The sequence below is a fragment of the Olea europaea genome, chromosome 2, assembly GCF_002742605.1.
Source record: "Olea europaea var. sylvestris chromosome 2, O_europaea_v1, whole genome shotgun sequence".
Lineage (NCBI taxonomy): Eukaryota > Viridiplantae > Streptophyta > Magnoliopsida > Lamiales > Oleaceae > Olea > Olea europaea.
Window position 1 is genome coordinate 25,738,882 of NC_036238.1, and position 13,892 is coordinate 25,752,773.

The 13,892-nt window shown below is 40.6% G+C and overlaps 1 protein-coding gene across 1 annotated transcript; it reads left to right on the forward strand.

The window, feature by feature from the left end:
• The first annotated feature begins 3,721 nt into the window (after window positions 1-3,721).
• LOC111374468 (CENP-B homolog protein 2-like) lies at window positions 3,722-13,663 on the forward strand. The gene is made up of 4 exons (XM_022997139.1): window positions 3,722-3,760; window positions 4,530-4,633; window positions 12,415-12,818; window positions 12,924-13,663. The coding sequence occupies exons 1-4, from the start codon at window positions 3,722-3,724 to the stop codon at window positions 13,661-13,663; spliced, it is 1,287 nt and encodes a 428-aa protein (XP_022852907.1).
• Window positions 13,664-13,892: the final 229 nt, after the last annotated feature.

The following is a 13,892-nucleotide window of genomic DNA, read 5'->3' on the forward strand; positions in this document are numbered from 1 at the left end:
ACTGAGCTCGATTGCCCATTTTAGCAGGCATCCTGATGCGTCTGTTTTCTACATCACCTGCTTTAGTGGGAAGTTGGTGAGAACTTGTATTGAGTGGGTTTGGAAGTATGGCCTCAGTTTTCTTGAGGCTGTGATAAGGGTGAGTGCCAGTTTCTCCATGTCTGGGTAGCGTGTTTCAGCTGGGAGAAGTGCTTTGCTGATGTAGTACACTGGCAATTGGTGCTCATTTTCTTCTCTGATTAGGACTGCGCTGACCGCCACGTCCGAAATCGCTAGGTACAGTAGTAGATACTCATCCGGTCGAGGTTTTGATAAGAGGGACGCCTCTCCAAGGTGCTTTTTCAGAGCCTCGAAGGCTTCTTCACACTCCGAAGTCCATTGGAATTTCTTCCCTTGTTTCAGCACATTGAAGAACGTCAAGCTTTTATCTGTGGCTCTAGAGATGAAGCGACTGAGTGCAGCTATCTGACCTTTGAGACTTTGGACCTTCTTCGATTTCTGAGGTGACCTCATTTCTAGCAATGCCATTACTTTCACTGGATTCGCCTCAATTCCTCTCTGATTAACAATATACCCCAAGAATTGGCCCGATGCCACTCTAAAGGTACACTTGAGGGGATTCAATTTCATATTATATTTTCTAAGTATCTGAAAAGTTTGGTTGAGGTTACTTACGTGTTCGGTTGCCTGGAGGCTTTTGACCAGCATGTCGTCAACGTAGACCTCCATGGTTTTGTTAATGAGTTCAGCAAACATCATGTTGACCAACCACTGATATGTAGTTCCGGCATTCTTCAATCCGAAGGGCATGACTTTGTAGCAATATAGACCCCTGTCCGTAATGAACAATGTAGCTTTCTCATCAGGTTGGAACATGGGTATCTGGTTATTCCCTGAGTATGCATCCATGAATGTCCAGTAGTAGAATCCACAAGTTGATTTATTCTTGGAAGTGGGAAGCTGTCTTTGGGGCACGCCTTATTTAGATTCGTGAAGTCCACGCATACCCTCCACTTTCTGCTGGCCTTTTTCACCAGGACCGTGTTGGATATCCACCTTGGATAGATGGCCTTTCTTATGAAACCACTGCGGCTAAGTTTGTTTACTTTGTCTTTCAGTGTCTCGTACCTTTTCTGATTGAGGGCACGCCTCTTCTATCTATGGGGGGCATAGGAGGGGTTGATGTTAAGGTGATGGCAACTGATCCTAGGATCTATTCCCACCATGTCTTCATGTTTCCATGCGAAGACATCCAAGTTCCCTTTCAGGAAGCTTATTATCTCTGCTTTTGCTTCAGGGGACAACGACTTTCCTATACGTAAGACCTGACTGGGGTCTTCTGGGTTGAAAAGGAAAGTCTCCAATTCTTCCATTGGGGTCGCATTTGGTTCAGAGTCAATTATTCGGGGATCTAACTCATCAAGAGGGTGTCCTTGTTCAGGGACCTCTTCCATATCGACGTCTCCCTCTTGCTTAGAGGGATGCCCTTGTTCAGGGGCGTCGAGCATTTCCACGTCCGTACCGACTTTAGTGGGTACCTCAGTTAGGATTACATTAACAGCTCAGGGCTCGGACTTTCGCAGCGAGTTTAAGTAGCATGCCTTGGAGCCCACCTGATCACCTCGAATTGTAGCAATCCCATGTTCGGTTGAAAATTTCATGCACAAGTAGTGAATGGACGTGACAACCCAAAGATCTTTCAGAGCGGGTCTGCCCAAACTCCATGATAAGCGGATCTATGATCTACCACCAAACATTTCATGAAGTGCTGGGCCACTAGGGGTGCCGAACCCATCTCGACAGGCAGGGTGATCCGCCTTCTTGGGATTATGTTGTCCCCAGTGAATCCGAATAGTGAGTCGGTCATGGGGATCAACCCATGTTCTATTTGCATTTTGTCAAAAGTGGAGTCGAACAATATGTTCACGGAACTGCCATTGTCAACGAGCATGCGTTTTAATCCGTTTCTAGCTACTACGGCTCTTACAACCAATGCATCACAATGAGGTGGTGAACCCCCTTTGAGTCTTCCTGTGAAAAGGTGATTGGGGCCATCCTATCTGTTGCTTGCAATTCGTTGACAATGTAAGTGATTATTGATGGGTCCTTTGCTTCCCTTGTGTAAATTCTCTGGGCATTCCTAGTGTTGCCACCGACGTGGGGTCCCCCAATAATAGTATTGATTTCCCTGATGACCCGACTTCTAGAAAATTGGGCTTGGTTTCCCTGTTTTGATTGACCTCAGTCCCCTGATTCTCTTCTCTAAGGAGATTGTTCCCTGTGACCTCTCACTCCTCTCCTCAGGGAGGCGGATCTGCGAGGATATTCATTCCTGCTGGAAGGTTGCGGGTTGCTTCGATCAGGGCGTCAACTAGCGTCTCGACATTCACTAGTGTCATGTCCATAGAGTTGATGGAACGTACAAAACCTTGCCCCTTCCAAGGGTCTGTTTGACCTCTTCTTCTTATTCTTGTTATCAGCTCTTCTAGATGGTCCCGCTTCGACAGGGGTATTATCATATGCCAACACCGGTACTGCATTCAATGTGGTGGAAGCTAGGGCCTGTCCGGATGTGGGAGCTATTGTATGACCTGCTTGGGTCCATTGTTGAGTAACAAGGTGTGCTGCGGGTCCTCGACCTACCTGCCTATGAGGAGGAGGGAGTCCCTGCGCGACACGGTTGCAATGATCAATCATTTCTTCACTAACAATTTTCACTCTCATCATTTCCACCAGCTCGTCACATGTGGAGAGATTCTTGCTGTGCACGTCCCTCCAGAACAAAGTGTTCATGTTGAGCCCACCTTTCAGGGCTGAAAGGGCTTCTCTGTCAATGACCTATTCGCAGTAGGTGATTTCGTCTGTAAACTTGGCGAGATAGCTTTTCAGTGTCTCCCCAGGGGCCTGCCTCATATCTTGCAGGTGTTGTACTGGTGCCTCTCCTTCCCTACGTGAGAGGTACTGGTTCAAAAATGCTTTCTTCAAATTTGGCCAACTTTTGATGCTTAGGGGAGGGAGCCTGCTGTACCATACTTTGACGGCCCCGCCTAGCGTTAAATGGAAGGCTCTGCATTTTAAAGCAGGCGAGGCTCCCCTAAGGCTCATCTGTGTCATGTACTTGGTGAGGTGCTTCTCCGGATCCCCCTTTCCTTCATACTTGGGGATCTTAGGGGGCATAAAATTTGCTGGCATTGGGAAGCTTAGGATCTCCCTTGAGAAAGGGAAGTTATCATCATCATCGTCAATCTCATAAGATCGACAGGGTCCATTTGACCCTTCATCATCTTGGATGTTTTGGGGAGGTGGAGGTGCTTCTCCTCGACTTTTCCAATCGACTAGGTTCCTCATGTCTCTCCTATTTCTAGGAGGAGGGGGAGCATGTTCTTGTTCGTGCTCTGGACGAACTGATCCTCTTGCTGGGCGGACCCTATTGCTAGGACCCTCCCCTATCCGGTCAAAGACGCTTACCGACCTTTGATCCTCATGTTCTTGAGGGAAATTGTCCCCTAAGGGTGGTTCTGATGGCTGGCTCTCTTGCACATAAGATGTGGCTTCGGCGTTCATCTCCCTTTTGAGGGGACGTTCTGTGTGCCGGCTCATGTGGCCTCGGGAGTGAGATACAGGGGCTTCCCACACTGGATAAGATCCTTGGGGCATTTGATAGCCCTGATGACCCTGGGCTTGCATGAAGAGTTGATGCATTGCCATATTCTAAGTTGCGATGTCTCTCATACCTGCAGCTATCCGAGCCATTTCTTCAGTGAGTATGACTATTCTTCCACCTCGACGACGCCGGTGATGTGGTCTCTACTGAGTAACATTGTTATGGAGTACCTCTTCTTCAGAGGTCTCTCTCATGGGGTTGTCGTTTTCATGGCTATAAATCATCCTATCTCTTTTTTCAAGGGTAGTGAGAACTTGGATTGTAACTCGACTTTATTCTTTTTCAAGAACGTCTCCTTTTCAGGGTTAGTCGCTAGTTTTCCGATAACTTCTCCGATGGAGAATGCAAAACTTTGAATGGGAATTGTATTCCCACAGATGGCGCCAATCTGTTGACCTCGAAAATTGGTCCTTCCACGTGGCTAACCGAGAGCTACTCCACGTATTCCTCCCTGCGCACAATCAGCGAATGGTCAGGCGCACATGGCCGGAACCAGCGAGGGTGGTGGCGGCCGTATACGCTCCGACGGTCAAGTCAGGTTTAAGTGGTCGGAACAGTACACAGGGGCTGTGCAAATCAATGATAAGGAAGAGGAGAAAATATATAAGCTTGTTATGGAGTGCTATGTAGTAAGAGTTTCATTCTCTTTGCCTCTTGCCAAACCTTGGGTATTTATAGGTGGTATGAGCCGTTGGATGTAGGACGCGTGTATACATCTGACGGTATGAGGCGTCCGCTCATAGGCGTCAATCAGCCGCGTCTGTAGAGTGGGCGGACAGCTTGTTTCTTTTGAGTTGAATTGACATAAAGTTGATAAGTCATATCAACTAGCCTCATGGAGATGTCAAATCAATTTAAACCTTAGGTTCAGGAAGGATCTTGGCACAAATCTCTTTCTGAAATTGGCGGTGGATCTTCTAACCGGGGTCTACTTGGCTTCCGCCTTGGGGGGCGAGGTGCTTCGGTCAGGTTAGTGATATCACTTCGAAAACACTTCGGACAGGTCTTTATCAGGTCGAAATATGTGGTGGTATGTGTTTCGAGGCGTATCAGATCGGAGCGTAACAGTTTTTAGGCACACGTCTCACGAGATGCAACGATCAACTTCTCGTGATAGTAGCACTATAAATCCCAAGAACTACAAACTTACTAATGTTTTGTAATTCTTTTTACTACGAAAAATGGATTGAGAAAATATGCAAAAAATACTATTGATTGATATCACAAGTTTGATAATGCACAAAATAACAGTGAAAATAGTTACCCAAATTTTGAGATCTATATATAGATGTTGAAAAGTTGTGTCTTTTCACATACAATTAAACCTCGATAAAGTAATACCCTCGGGACCAGAAAAAAATATTCATTTAGCGAGGTTATTTATTTATCGATAAATAAATAAATTATTCATTTATCGATAAATAAATATTTATTATTTTAGAGAGAGCTTTTCAATATAAAATATGTACATTGTATGTGGTAAGAAAAATCAAAAGACACTAATCAAAGTATTATTTGAATCTAGGGAAGCTCAAAAGTTTTCGTGAAACTTAATGTGATGCGAATCCAATAGCAATGGAAACTACGAAACCCACAACGAGATTGATGCGGAACCCAAGAACGCCAATACTAACCCGATTTTGGATCTTGAACCCCAAGAATTGAACCAAGAAACCCTAGATTAGCGAAGAACCTAAAACCCCTTGATTACAATTGAAAGAACCCACAATCCGATTGATTAGAACGCCACAAGAAGTTGATTCTTGATAAGTTCCAAGATTGTTCAAGAAGAATAATAAATTGAAAGAATAAATTTCTTTCTATAATATTAATTCAAAAGTCAAAAGTTCAAAGTTGTTACAATGAAAAGTAATCTCCTATTTATACTAATGAATAAAAACGTCAAAAACCATCAAATTATAGTAATAATTTGATTTCATAAGAATTCTATCGAAACTAGGAAATTCGGCCAAAATTAGAAAATTCGCCAATTTTTTTTGGCCAGTGCGGCCGCATGGTGTAAATCCATGCGGCCGCATGTGGTTTTGCCTGTGCGGCAGCATGGTGTTGTCTTCAGCCTCCACTTTCGTCGCTTGATAACAAATTGATCCAAATTGATTCGGCCTTCGACCTGAACATGAAAGTTGCTCTATTTCGAGTCCCGAACATAGTTCCATCAATGGTTTCTTGAATGAGCAATCCCATCGCTTGTTTCGCTTGCTTTGCCCTTAATCGCGTCATTGGTTCGCCATCGACTATCAATGGGTCTCGTCTCGCACTTGCCTTCGTTGGGTTCGACTCTTGGATTATATCATCCCCTCCCTCTTCAAAAGGATTCGTCCTCGAATCTAAACCTGCATCAAATAGAGAGAGGTCGGATGCATTAAAAGTAGCCGAAACATTGTACTCACCTGGTAAATCCACTTTGTATGCATTGTCATTGATCCTCTCGATGATTTGAAATGGCCCATCGCCTCGTGGTTGCAATTTTGATTTCCTCTGCTCTGGAAAACGCTCTTTTCTAAAATGCACCCCGACCCAATCTCCAGGCTCAAATGTAACGCGTCTTCTTCATTTATTTGTTTTTGATGCAATCAGCTTTCCTTTCTCTTCAATCTGCATCTTGACCTTTTCATGGAGCGTTTTCACCATCTCAGCTTTTCGTTTCCCATCCAAGCTACCTCGTTCATGCACAGGCAAAGACATTAAATCCATAGGTGTTAGTGGATTAAAACCATAAACAATTTCAAAAGGAGAAAATGAAGTAGTAGAATGTATAGCTCGATTATATGCAAACTCGATAAACGGTAAACACTCTTCCCATGATTTCAGATTTTTATTGAGTACTATCCTAAGTAGTTGAGTCATAGTTCGATTAACTACCTTAGTTTGTCCATCTATTTGTGGGTGACAAGTTGTAGAAAATAATAACTTAGTTCCTAACTTACTCCATAGAACACACCAAAAATGACTCAAAAACTTCACGTCCCTATTAGACACTATACTTTTAGGTACTCCATGTAAACGTACTATTTTCCTAAAGAATAAGTCTGCAATATTAGTAGCATCGTCAATTTTATGACATGGTATGAAGTGCGCCATCTTACTAAACCTATCGACCATTACAAATATTGAATCCCGACCCCTTTTTGTCTTAGGCAAACCTAATACAAAGTCCATAGATATGTCTACCCAAGGTTCACTAGGTACAGACAAAGGAGTATACAAACCATGGGGTTGAACCTTAGACTTAGCCTTTTTACAAGTTACGCACTTTCCACATATTTGTTCTACGTCATGTCGCATTTTCGGCCAATAAAAATGTTCCCCTAACATGTCTAAAGTCTTTTGAACCCTGAAGTGTCCCATTAGACCACCCTCATGTGCTTCCCTTACCAATAATTCACGTAAAGAACAATTAGGGATGCACAACTTATCTTCCCTAAACAAATATCCTTCATGCCTATAGAATTTATCAAATGCACCTTTGTCACATGAAGCATAAATACTAGAAAAATCACAATCAGATTCATACATGCCCTTAACATGCTCTAAACCAAGTAATTTAGTACTTAATGAATTTAAAAGCACGTACCTTCGAGACAATGCATCAGCAACTATATTTTCGTTACCTTGTTTGTACTTGATGATGTAGGGAAATGTCTCGATAAATTCCACCCATCTCGCAAGTCTTTTGTTCAACTTACCTTGACCTTGCAAATGCTTTAAAGATTCACGATCGGTGTATATCACGAATTCCTGTGGCCATAAGTAGTGTTGCCAAGTCTCCAATGCTTGAACAAGTGAATACAGCTCCTTGTCATATGTCGGATGATTCAATGCTGCCCCACTCAACTTTTCGCTAAAGTAAGCAATAGGTCTCCTTTTCTGCATTAACACTGCTCCTATATCTATTCCTGATGCATCACACTCAACTTCGAATGTTTTATCAAAATTTGGTAATGCCAAAACAGGTGCCTTACATAGCTTATCCTTAATGGTGTTAAATGCAATTTCTTGAGATTCTCCCCAATGAAAACCTACACTCTTCTTTACTATTTCAGTCGACGGTGTGGTGATGGTGCTAAAATCTCTTACAAATCACCTATAAAAACTAGTCAATCAATGAAAACTCCTAACTTCAGTTATAGTCTTAGGTGTTGGCCATTCCTTTATAGCTTTTATCTTTTCTTCATCGACTTCCACCCCATTAGCACTAACCACAAATCCTAGGAAAACAACTCTATCCATGCAAAATGTGCACTTTTTGAAATTAGCATATAGTTGTTCTTTTCGCAACACAACAAGCACACAATTTAAATGTTCTAAATGCTCATCTAGGTTTTTACTATAAATTAAGATATCATCAAAATAAACTACAACAAATTTTTCAATAAAAACACGTAAAACATGGTTCATTAAACGCATAAAAGTGCTCGGTGCATTAGTGAGTCCAAACGGCATAACTAACCATTCATACAATCTATACTTAGTCTTAAACGCCATTTTTCATTCATCACCCTCCCGCATGCGAATTTGATGATACCCACTCTTAAAATCAATCTGACTAAAAATGCAAGCACCATGCAACTCATCAAGCACATCATCTAGCATAGGTATTGGATAACGATACTTTACCGTGATATTGTTGATAGCTCGGCAATCCAGCACATTCTCCAAGTCCCATCCTTCTTAGGCACCAGCAAAACAGGTATAGCACATGGACTCATGCTCTCCTTTACATAACCTTTGCTCATCAACTCCTCCACTTGCTTTTGAAGCTCCTTTGTCTCCTTAGGATTGCTTTGGTAAGCTGGTCGATTCGGTACGATAGCGCTGGGTACAAAGTCAATCTGGTGCTCGATGCCTCTGATTAGTGGCAATCCACTTGGCATCTCCTCAGGAAACACATCGTCGAATTCCTGCAATAAAGACTTAACCAAAGTAGGGAGGGATGTGTTAGAATCCTCGAAATTGAGGAGGGATTCCTTGTATACTAACAATATCATTTGCCTATTATCGCTCATAACCTTTTTCAACTCACTCTCTTTTGCATAGAAGTTGACCTTTGGCTTTTCTCTCCGCTCAGCTGACTCTTTTTCTCTCTTCTCAATTGACTCTTTTTCTCTCCGCTCATGTGGCTTCTCTCTCTTTTCTCCACTCTCAGCCACCTCACTATTTTCTCTCTTATTGATGGTTTCACTATTGCCTCTCCTTTTTCCTGACTCTCTTATTCTCTCGTCTTCCTCACTTTTCAGTTTGATTTGATCTCCATACACTTGTGCCGGTTTTAATGGCGCAAGAGTAATAGTCTTCCCATCCTTGACAAAGCTATAACGATTCCTATATCCATCATGTGTGACCCTTCTATCATATTGCCATGGTCTTCCTAATAAGATATGACCCACATGCATAGGCACCACATCACATACTACTTTGTCACTATAACTCCCAATTGAGAAATTAATTAAAACTCTTTTATTCACCCTAACTTCCCCACTTTCATTCAATCATTGCAACTTATAAGGCCTAGGGTGTTTTAACAATGCTAGTCCTAATTTCTCAACTAAAGTTGTGCTAGCTATATTCGTGCAACTCCCACCATCAATAATCATACTACATACCTTATCGTTGACATAATAACGTGTGTGGAATATCTTTTCTCGCTGCTGCTCCGAATCATCTACTTTGACTTGAGTGTTAAGAGCTCTCCTTGACACCAACGATTCCCCAGCAGCAAACTCCAATTTTTCTTCTTCTTCAACATCCTCCAATGCAGGCATGTCCTCAAACTCTCATTCACTTTCACTCACCACCTCTCCATTATCCAACAAAACCATTACCCGTTTATTTGGGCATTGAGAAGCAATGTGCCCTGACCACAAGCATCTAAAACACTTGATGTCTTGATTCCTTGATGATTGTAAATCTGTTTTGGGTGCTGTTTTGCTAGCACTTTCTTCTTTCCCTTTCTGCCACTCATTCCTACCTTTAGGTACAAGTTTATCACATTTGTTGTTGTTGTTCCACCCTGGCTTCCAAGATGGATTAACACTCGAAGTTCCTAACTGCTGCCTAGCTGCCACTTTCCTCTTCAACTGTCTCTCTACCTTCATAGCCACATGTAACATGTCTTCCAACTCCACATAATGTTGCAACTCCACTACATTGGCAATTTTCCTATTCAACCCATTCAAGAATCGTGCCATGGTAGCCTCCCGATCCTCTACCACATTGCCCTAATCATGAGTATTTCCATCTCCTTATGATAGTCCTCTACACTTTTCGACCCTTGATATAGACCTTGCAGTTTTTTATGGATCTCTCGGTAATAGTGGCTAGGAACAAACCTCTTTCTCATCAATAACTTCAATTCCTCCTAAGTGCTAATTGGTCTTTCCCCACTCCTACGTTGTGAAGTAATCACTTGATCTCACCATGAAAGTGCATAGTCACTGAACTCCAAAACTGCTAAATTCACCTTTTTCTCCTTCGAATAGTTATAACACTCGAAGATCATTTCAACCTTTCTTTCCCACTCCAGGTATGCCTCGGGATCATTCCTTCCTTTGAATGAAGGAACTGTCATTTTTATATTTCCCAAGTTTCCATCCAACTCTTCCCCGCGATCATTCCGACCCCGTCTGTGGAACCTATCGCCTCTATTCCTCATCCTTCCCATCTCAACACCATGAAATTCATCTTCGCCCATGTCACTCCCATATCCATACTCCTCTCGCCTTTCCCTCCTAGGCTCCCATCTATCCGGTCCTCTGGCATTGGATACATCCACTCAATGCCCCCGATTAAGATTAGCCATCGATGTATCTAATCTATTCATCCAAGCCTCCTGCTTCTCCAACCTATCTCTCACATCTCCAAACGCCCTCTCAAATCTTTGCACTAAATCCTCCGATGCATTGCTATTATTGCCTTGTCGGTTTGAGTTTGATTCTGCCATTTCTGACATCCTAACACTAAAATTTTATTTTACTGCCTCACCAAAAGTCACTCGGAACATACACAAGGCTTTTACCCTCTATTAAGCTCACATCTCTGCCTTTTACCACTCAGTTCTTTCAACAATTGCTTCTAGGAACAATCAATGAACTCAATCAATCAATCAATTTGTGTAGAATTCCCCAAACCGGATGTGACTCAATAATTGTAACAAATGACTCAAAGAAAACTTTTAAAACTTGATTTGAATTGAAGGAATGGAATGATTCAATGTGTCCAAGTAATTTAGAAACGATAATGAATAATAAAAGTTGGTATTTGACGGATCAATAATATTTAACAGTTTTTTTTACTGTACGGATGAACAGCAAATTTTTTTTTTAGATTCGAAAATCTATATCAAAACCAACAAAGAAAACGAAAACTAATTTGGGAGAAAATTGAGCCCATAAATGAATTTGAAGATTTTTTATGAAACTTTTGGATCAAAGGATCAAGAAAACCTTCTGGACACAAGAACACAAGGAATTGAAAAAAAAATTAGAAAACAAAGGATATAACCTGATTAAATTGGAGCCAAAGCTCTGATACCAATTGATGCGAACCCCGTAACAATGGAAACTACGAAACCCACAACGAGATTGATGCGGAACCCAAGAACGCCAATACTAACCCGGTTTTGGATCTTGAATCCCAAGAATTGAACCAAGAAACTCTAGATTAGCGAAGAACCTAAAACCCCTTAATTACAATTGAAAGAACCCACAATCCGATTGATTAGAACGCCACAAGAAGTTGATTCTTGATAAATTCCAAGATTGTTCAAGAAGAACAATAAATTGAAAGAATAAATTTCTCTCTCTATAATATTAATTCAAAAGTCAAAAGTTCAAAATTGTTACAATGAAAAGTAATCTCCTATTTATATTAATGAATAAAAACGTCCAAAACCATCAAATTATGGTAATAATTTGATTTCATAAGAATTCTATCAAAACTAGAAAATTCGGCCAAAATTAGAAAATTCGCCAATTTTTTTGGCTGGTGCGGCCGCATGGTGTAAATCCATGCGGTCGCATGGTTCAACTAGAATTGGTCTTTTGGTTTTCGGTATGCATGTGTGCGGCCGCATGGTGTTGTCTTCAGCCTCTGCTTTCGTCGCTTGATAACAAATTGATCCAAATTGATTCGACCTTCGACCCGAACATGAAAGTTGCTCCATTTCAAGTCCCGAACATGGTTCCATCAATGGTTTCTTGAACGAACAATCACATCACTTGTTTCACTTGCTTTGCCCTTGATCGCGTCATTGGTTCGCCATCGACTATCAACGGGTTTCGTCTCGCACTTGCCTTCGTCGGGTTTGACTCCTGGATCATATCATAATGTCTCTAAAAACTAAGTTCACGTACATAGCAAATGAAAATGTTTAGTCTTTACCTATAAAAGCTAGATGTTTGGAAGACATATTCCAAGTACATATAATATTTTGTTTCCCCTTCAATGTCTTCTCATCATTTAAAAGGAGTAAAAAAATCAACTTTAACCGATAAAATGAGGAGTGCAATATGTGAGCATAAGAAAGAGAATCAAACTATTAGCCAAAAAGATATGCAAGCATGGGTGCAACAAAAGTTTGATTTGACTATTAGTTAATCAACAATATCGAACACTCTCAAAAGGGCGTCGAAATATTTGTCAAATGAGATGAAAAATAGCGATGTTAAAAGGCACAAATCGACAAAATACCCTAATTTAGAGAAAGTTTTGTATGAGTGATTTCTTCAAAGGCAAGATAAAGTAAACATGTCTGGAGAAATTATCCAAGGAAGAGCAAAAGAGTTTTTACAAAAAATGTATGGTGAAATTAATCCAGAATTCAGCTTTTCTAGTGGATGGTTAGAACGTTTCAAGGCAAGATATGGAATCAAATCTTACCTACGTTTTGGTGAAAGTGGTTCAGTTATCATGGAGAACATTGAAAATGCTTTACCTGGAATACGATCAAAACTAGACCAGTTTCAGTTGAAGGATATTTACAATATGGATGAAACTATATTATTTTACCGATTGGAAGCTGATCATTCGCTTGCTACCAAGCAGCTCGAAAGACGCAAAAAAGATAAGGAGAGAATTACTGTTGTTGTTTGTTGCAATGGTGATGGATCTGACAAAGTACCACTTTGGATTATTGGTAAGTATGTAAATCCTAGATGCTTTAAAAATGTAAACATGAACAATCTTAATTGCAAGTATTGATCCAACAAGAAAGCTTGGACGACTGACTTGCTTTTTCAAGATTTTGTTGGTTGGTTTGATAAGAGAATGAATGGCAGGAAGGTTCTCTTAATAGTAGACAATTGCCCAGCTCATCCAAAGGTAGTTGAAGGCTTGATAAATGTAGAGTTATTTTTCTTACCTCCTAACACAACATCTAAGATTCAACCATGTGATACTGGGATTATTCGAGCATTCAAAGCTCATTATCGTCGTCGTTTTTATTCTAACATCTTACAAGGCCTTGAGGTTGAAGCACCAAATCCTGAAAAAATTAATATTTTGAATGCTATTAAATTTGCTAACATGGCTTGGAATTTTGATGTGAAGACAACAACAATTGCAAATTGTTTTCGGCATTACAAGATTCGGTTAGAAGAAAACAATGTTCCCGAACCAAAAGTTCGTGAATTAGATGAAGGTGTCCAAGAATTAAATGATGTCATCTCTAATTTACACTATAGAAATATGATGAATGTTGAACATCTTTTGAACTATCCTAGCGAGAATGATGCAATTATGGAATTATCTATAGACGAAGAAATTATTCAATCGGTAATGAACAGTAATGATGATGAGAATGATCATGAACCAGATGATGGTAGCGTTGTCCCAAATGTGTTGTCAAAAGAGGCATTTCAATCAATAGTCACATTAAGCAACTACTTGCTACAACACGAGCAAAATATTCCGGAAGTTGTGTATGCTCTACAAAAAGTTAAGGATGAGATTCATTTTGGTTTAAGTGGGAAGAAAAAATAATCAACTATAGATGCATATTTTCAAAAGGAATGATTATTGTAATGGTATTGTTGATTGATCGAAAGATTTTGGTCTATATATATATATATATTTTTTTTTTTTTTTCAATGAAATCCAGTAATTATTACTTTATATTTTTATTGGGCCCTTAAGGATTCAATTTTTTTTATTACTTAATGCATTTAGTGAGGTTTTTATTTTAGTCCATTGGCCCAAGTCGGGATCGAAA

Coding starts and splice junctions, on each gene's coding strand:
- LOC111374468 (XM_022997139.1), top strand. CDS start 3,722: ATGTCTCTCATACCTGCAGCTATCCGAGCCATTTCTTCA. Junction 3,761..4,529: donor CTATCCGAGCCATTTCTTCA/GTGAGTATGACT, acceptor TTTAAACCTTAG/GTTCAGGAAGGATCTTGGCA. Junction 4,634..12,414: donor GGGCGAGGTGCTTCGGTCAG/GTTAGTGATATC, acceptor ATTTCTTCAAAG/GCAAGATAAAGTAAACATGT.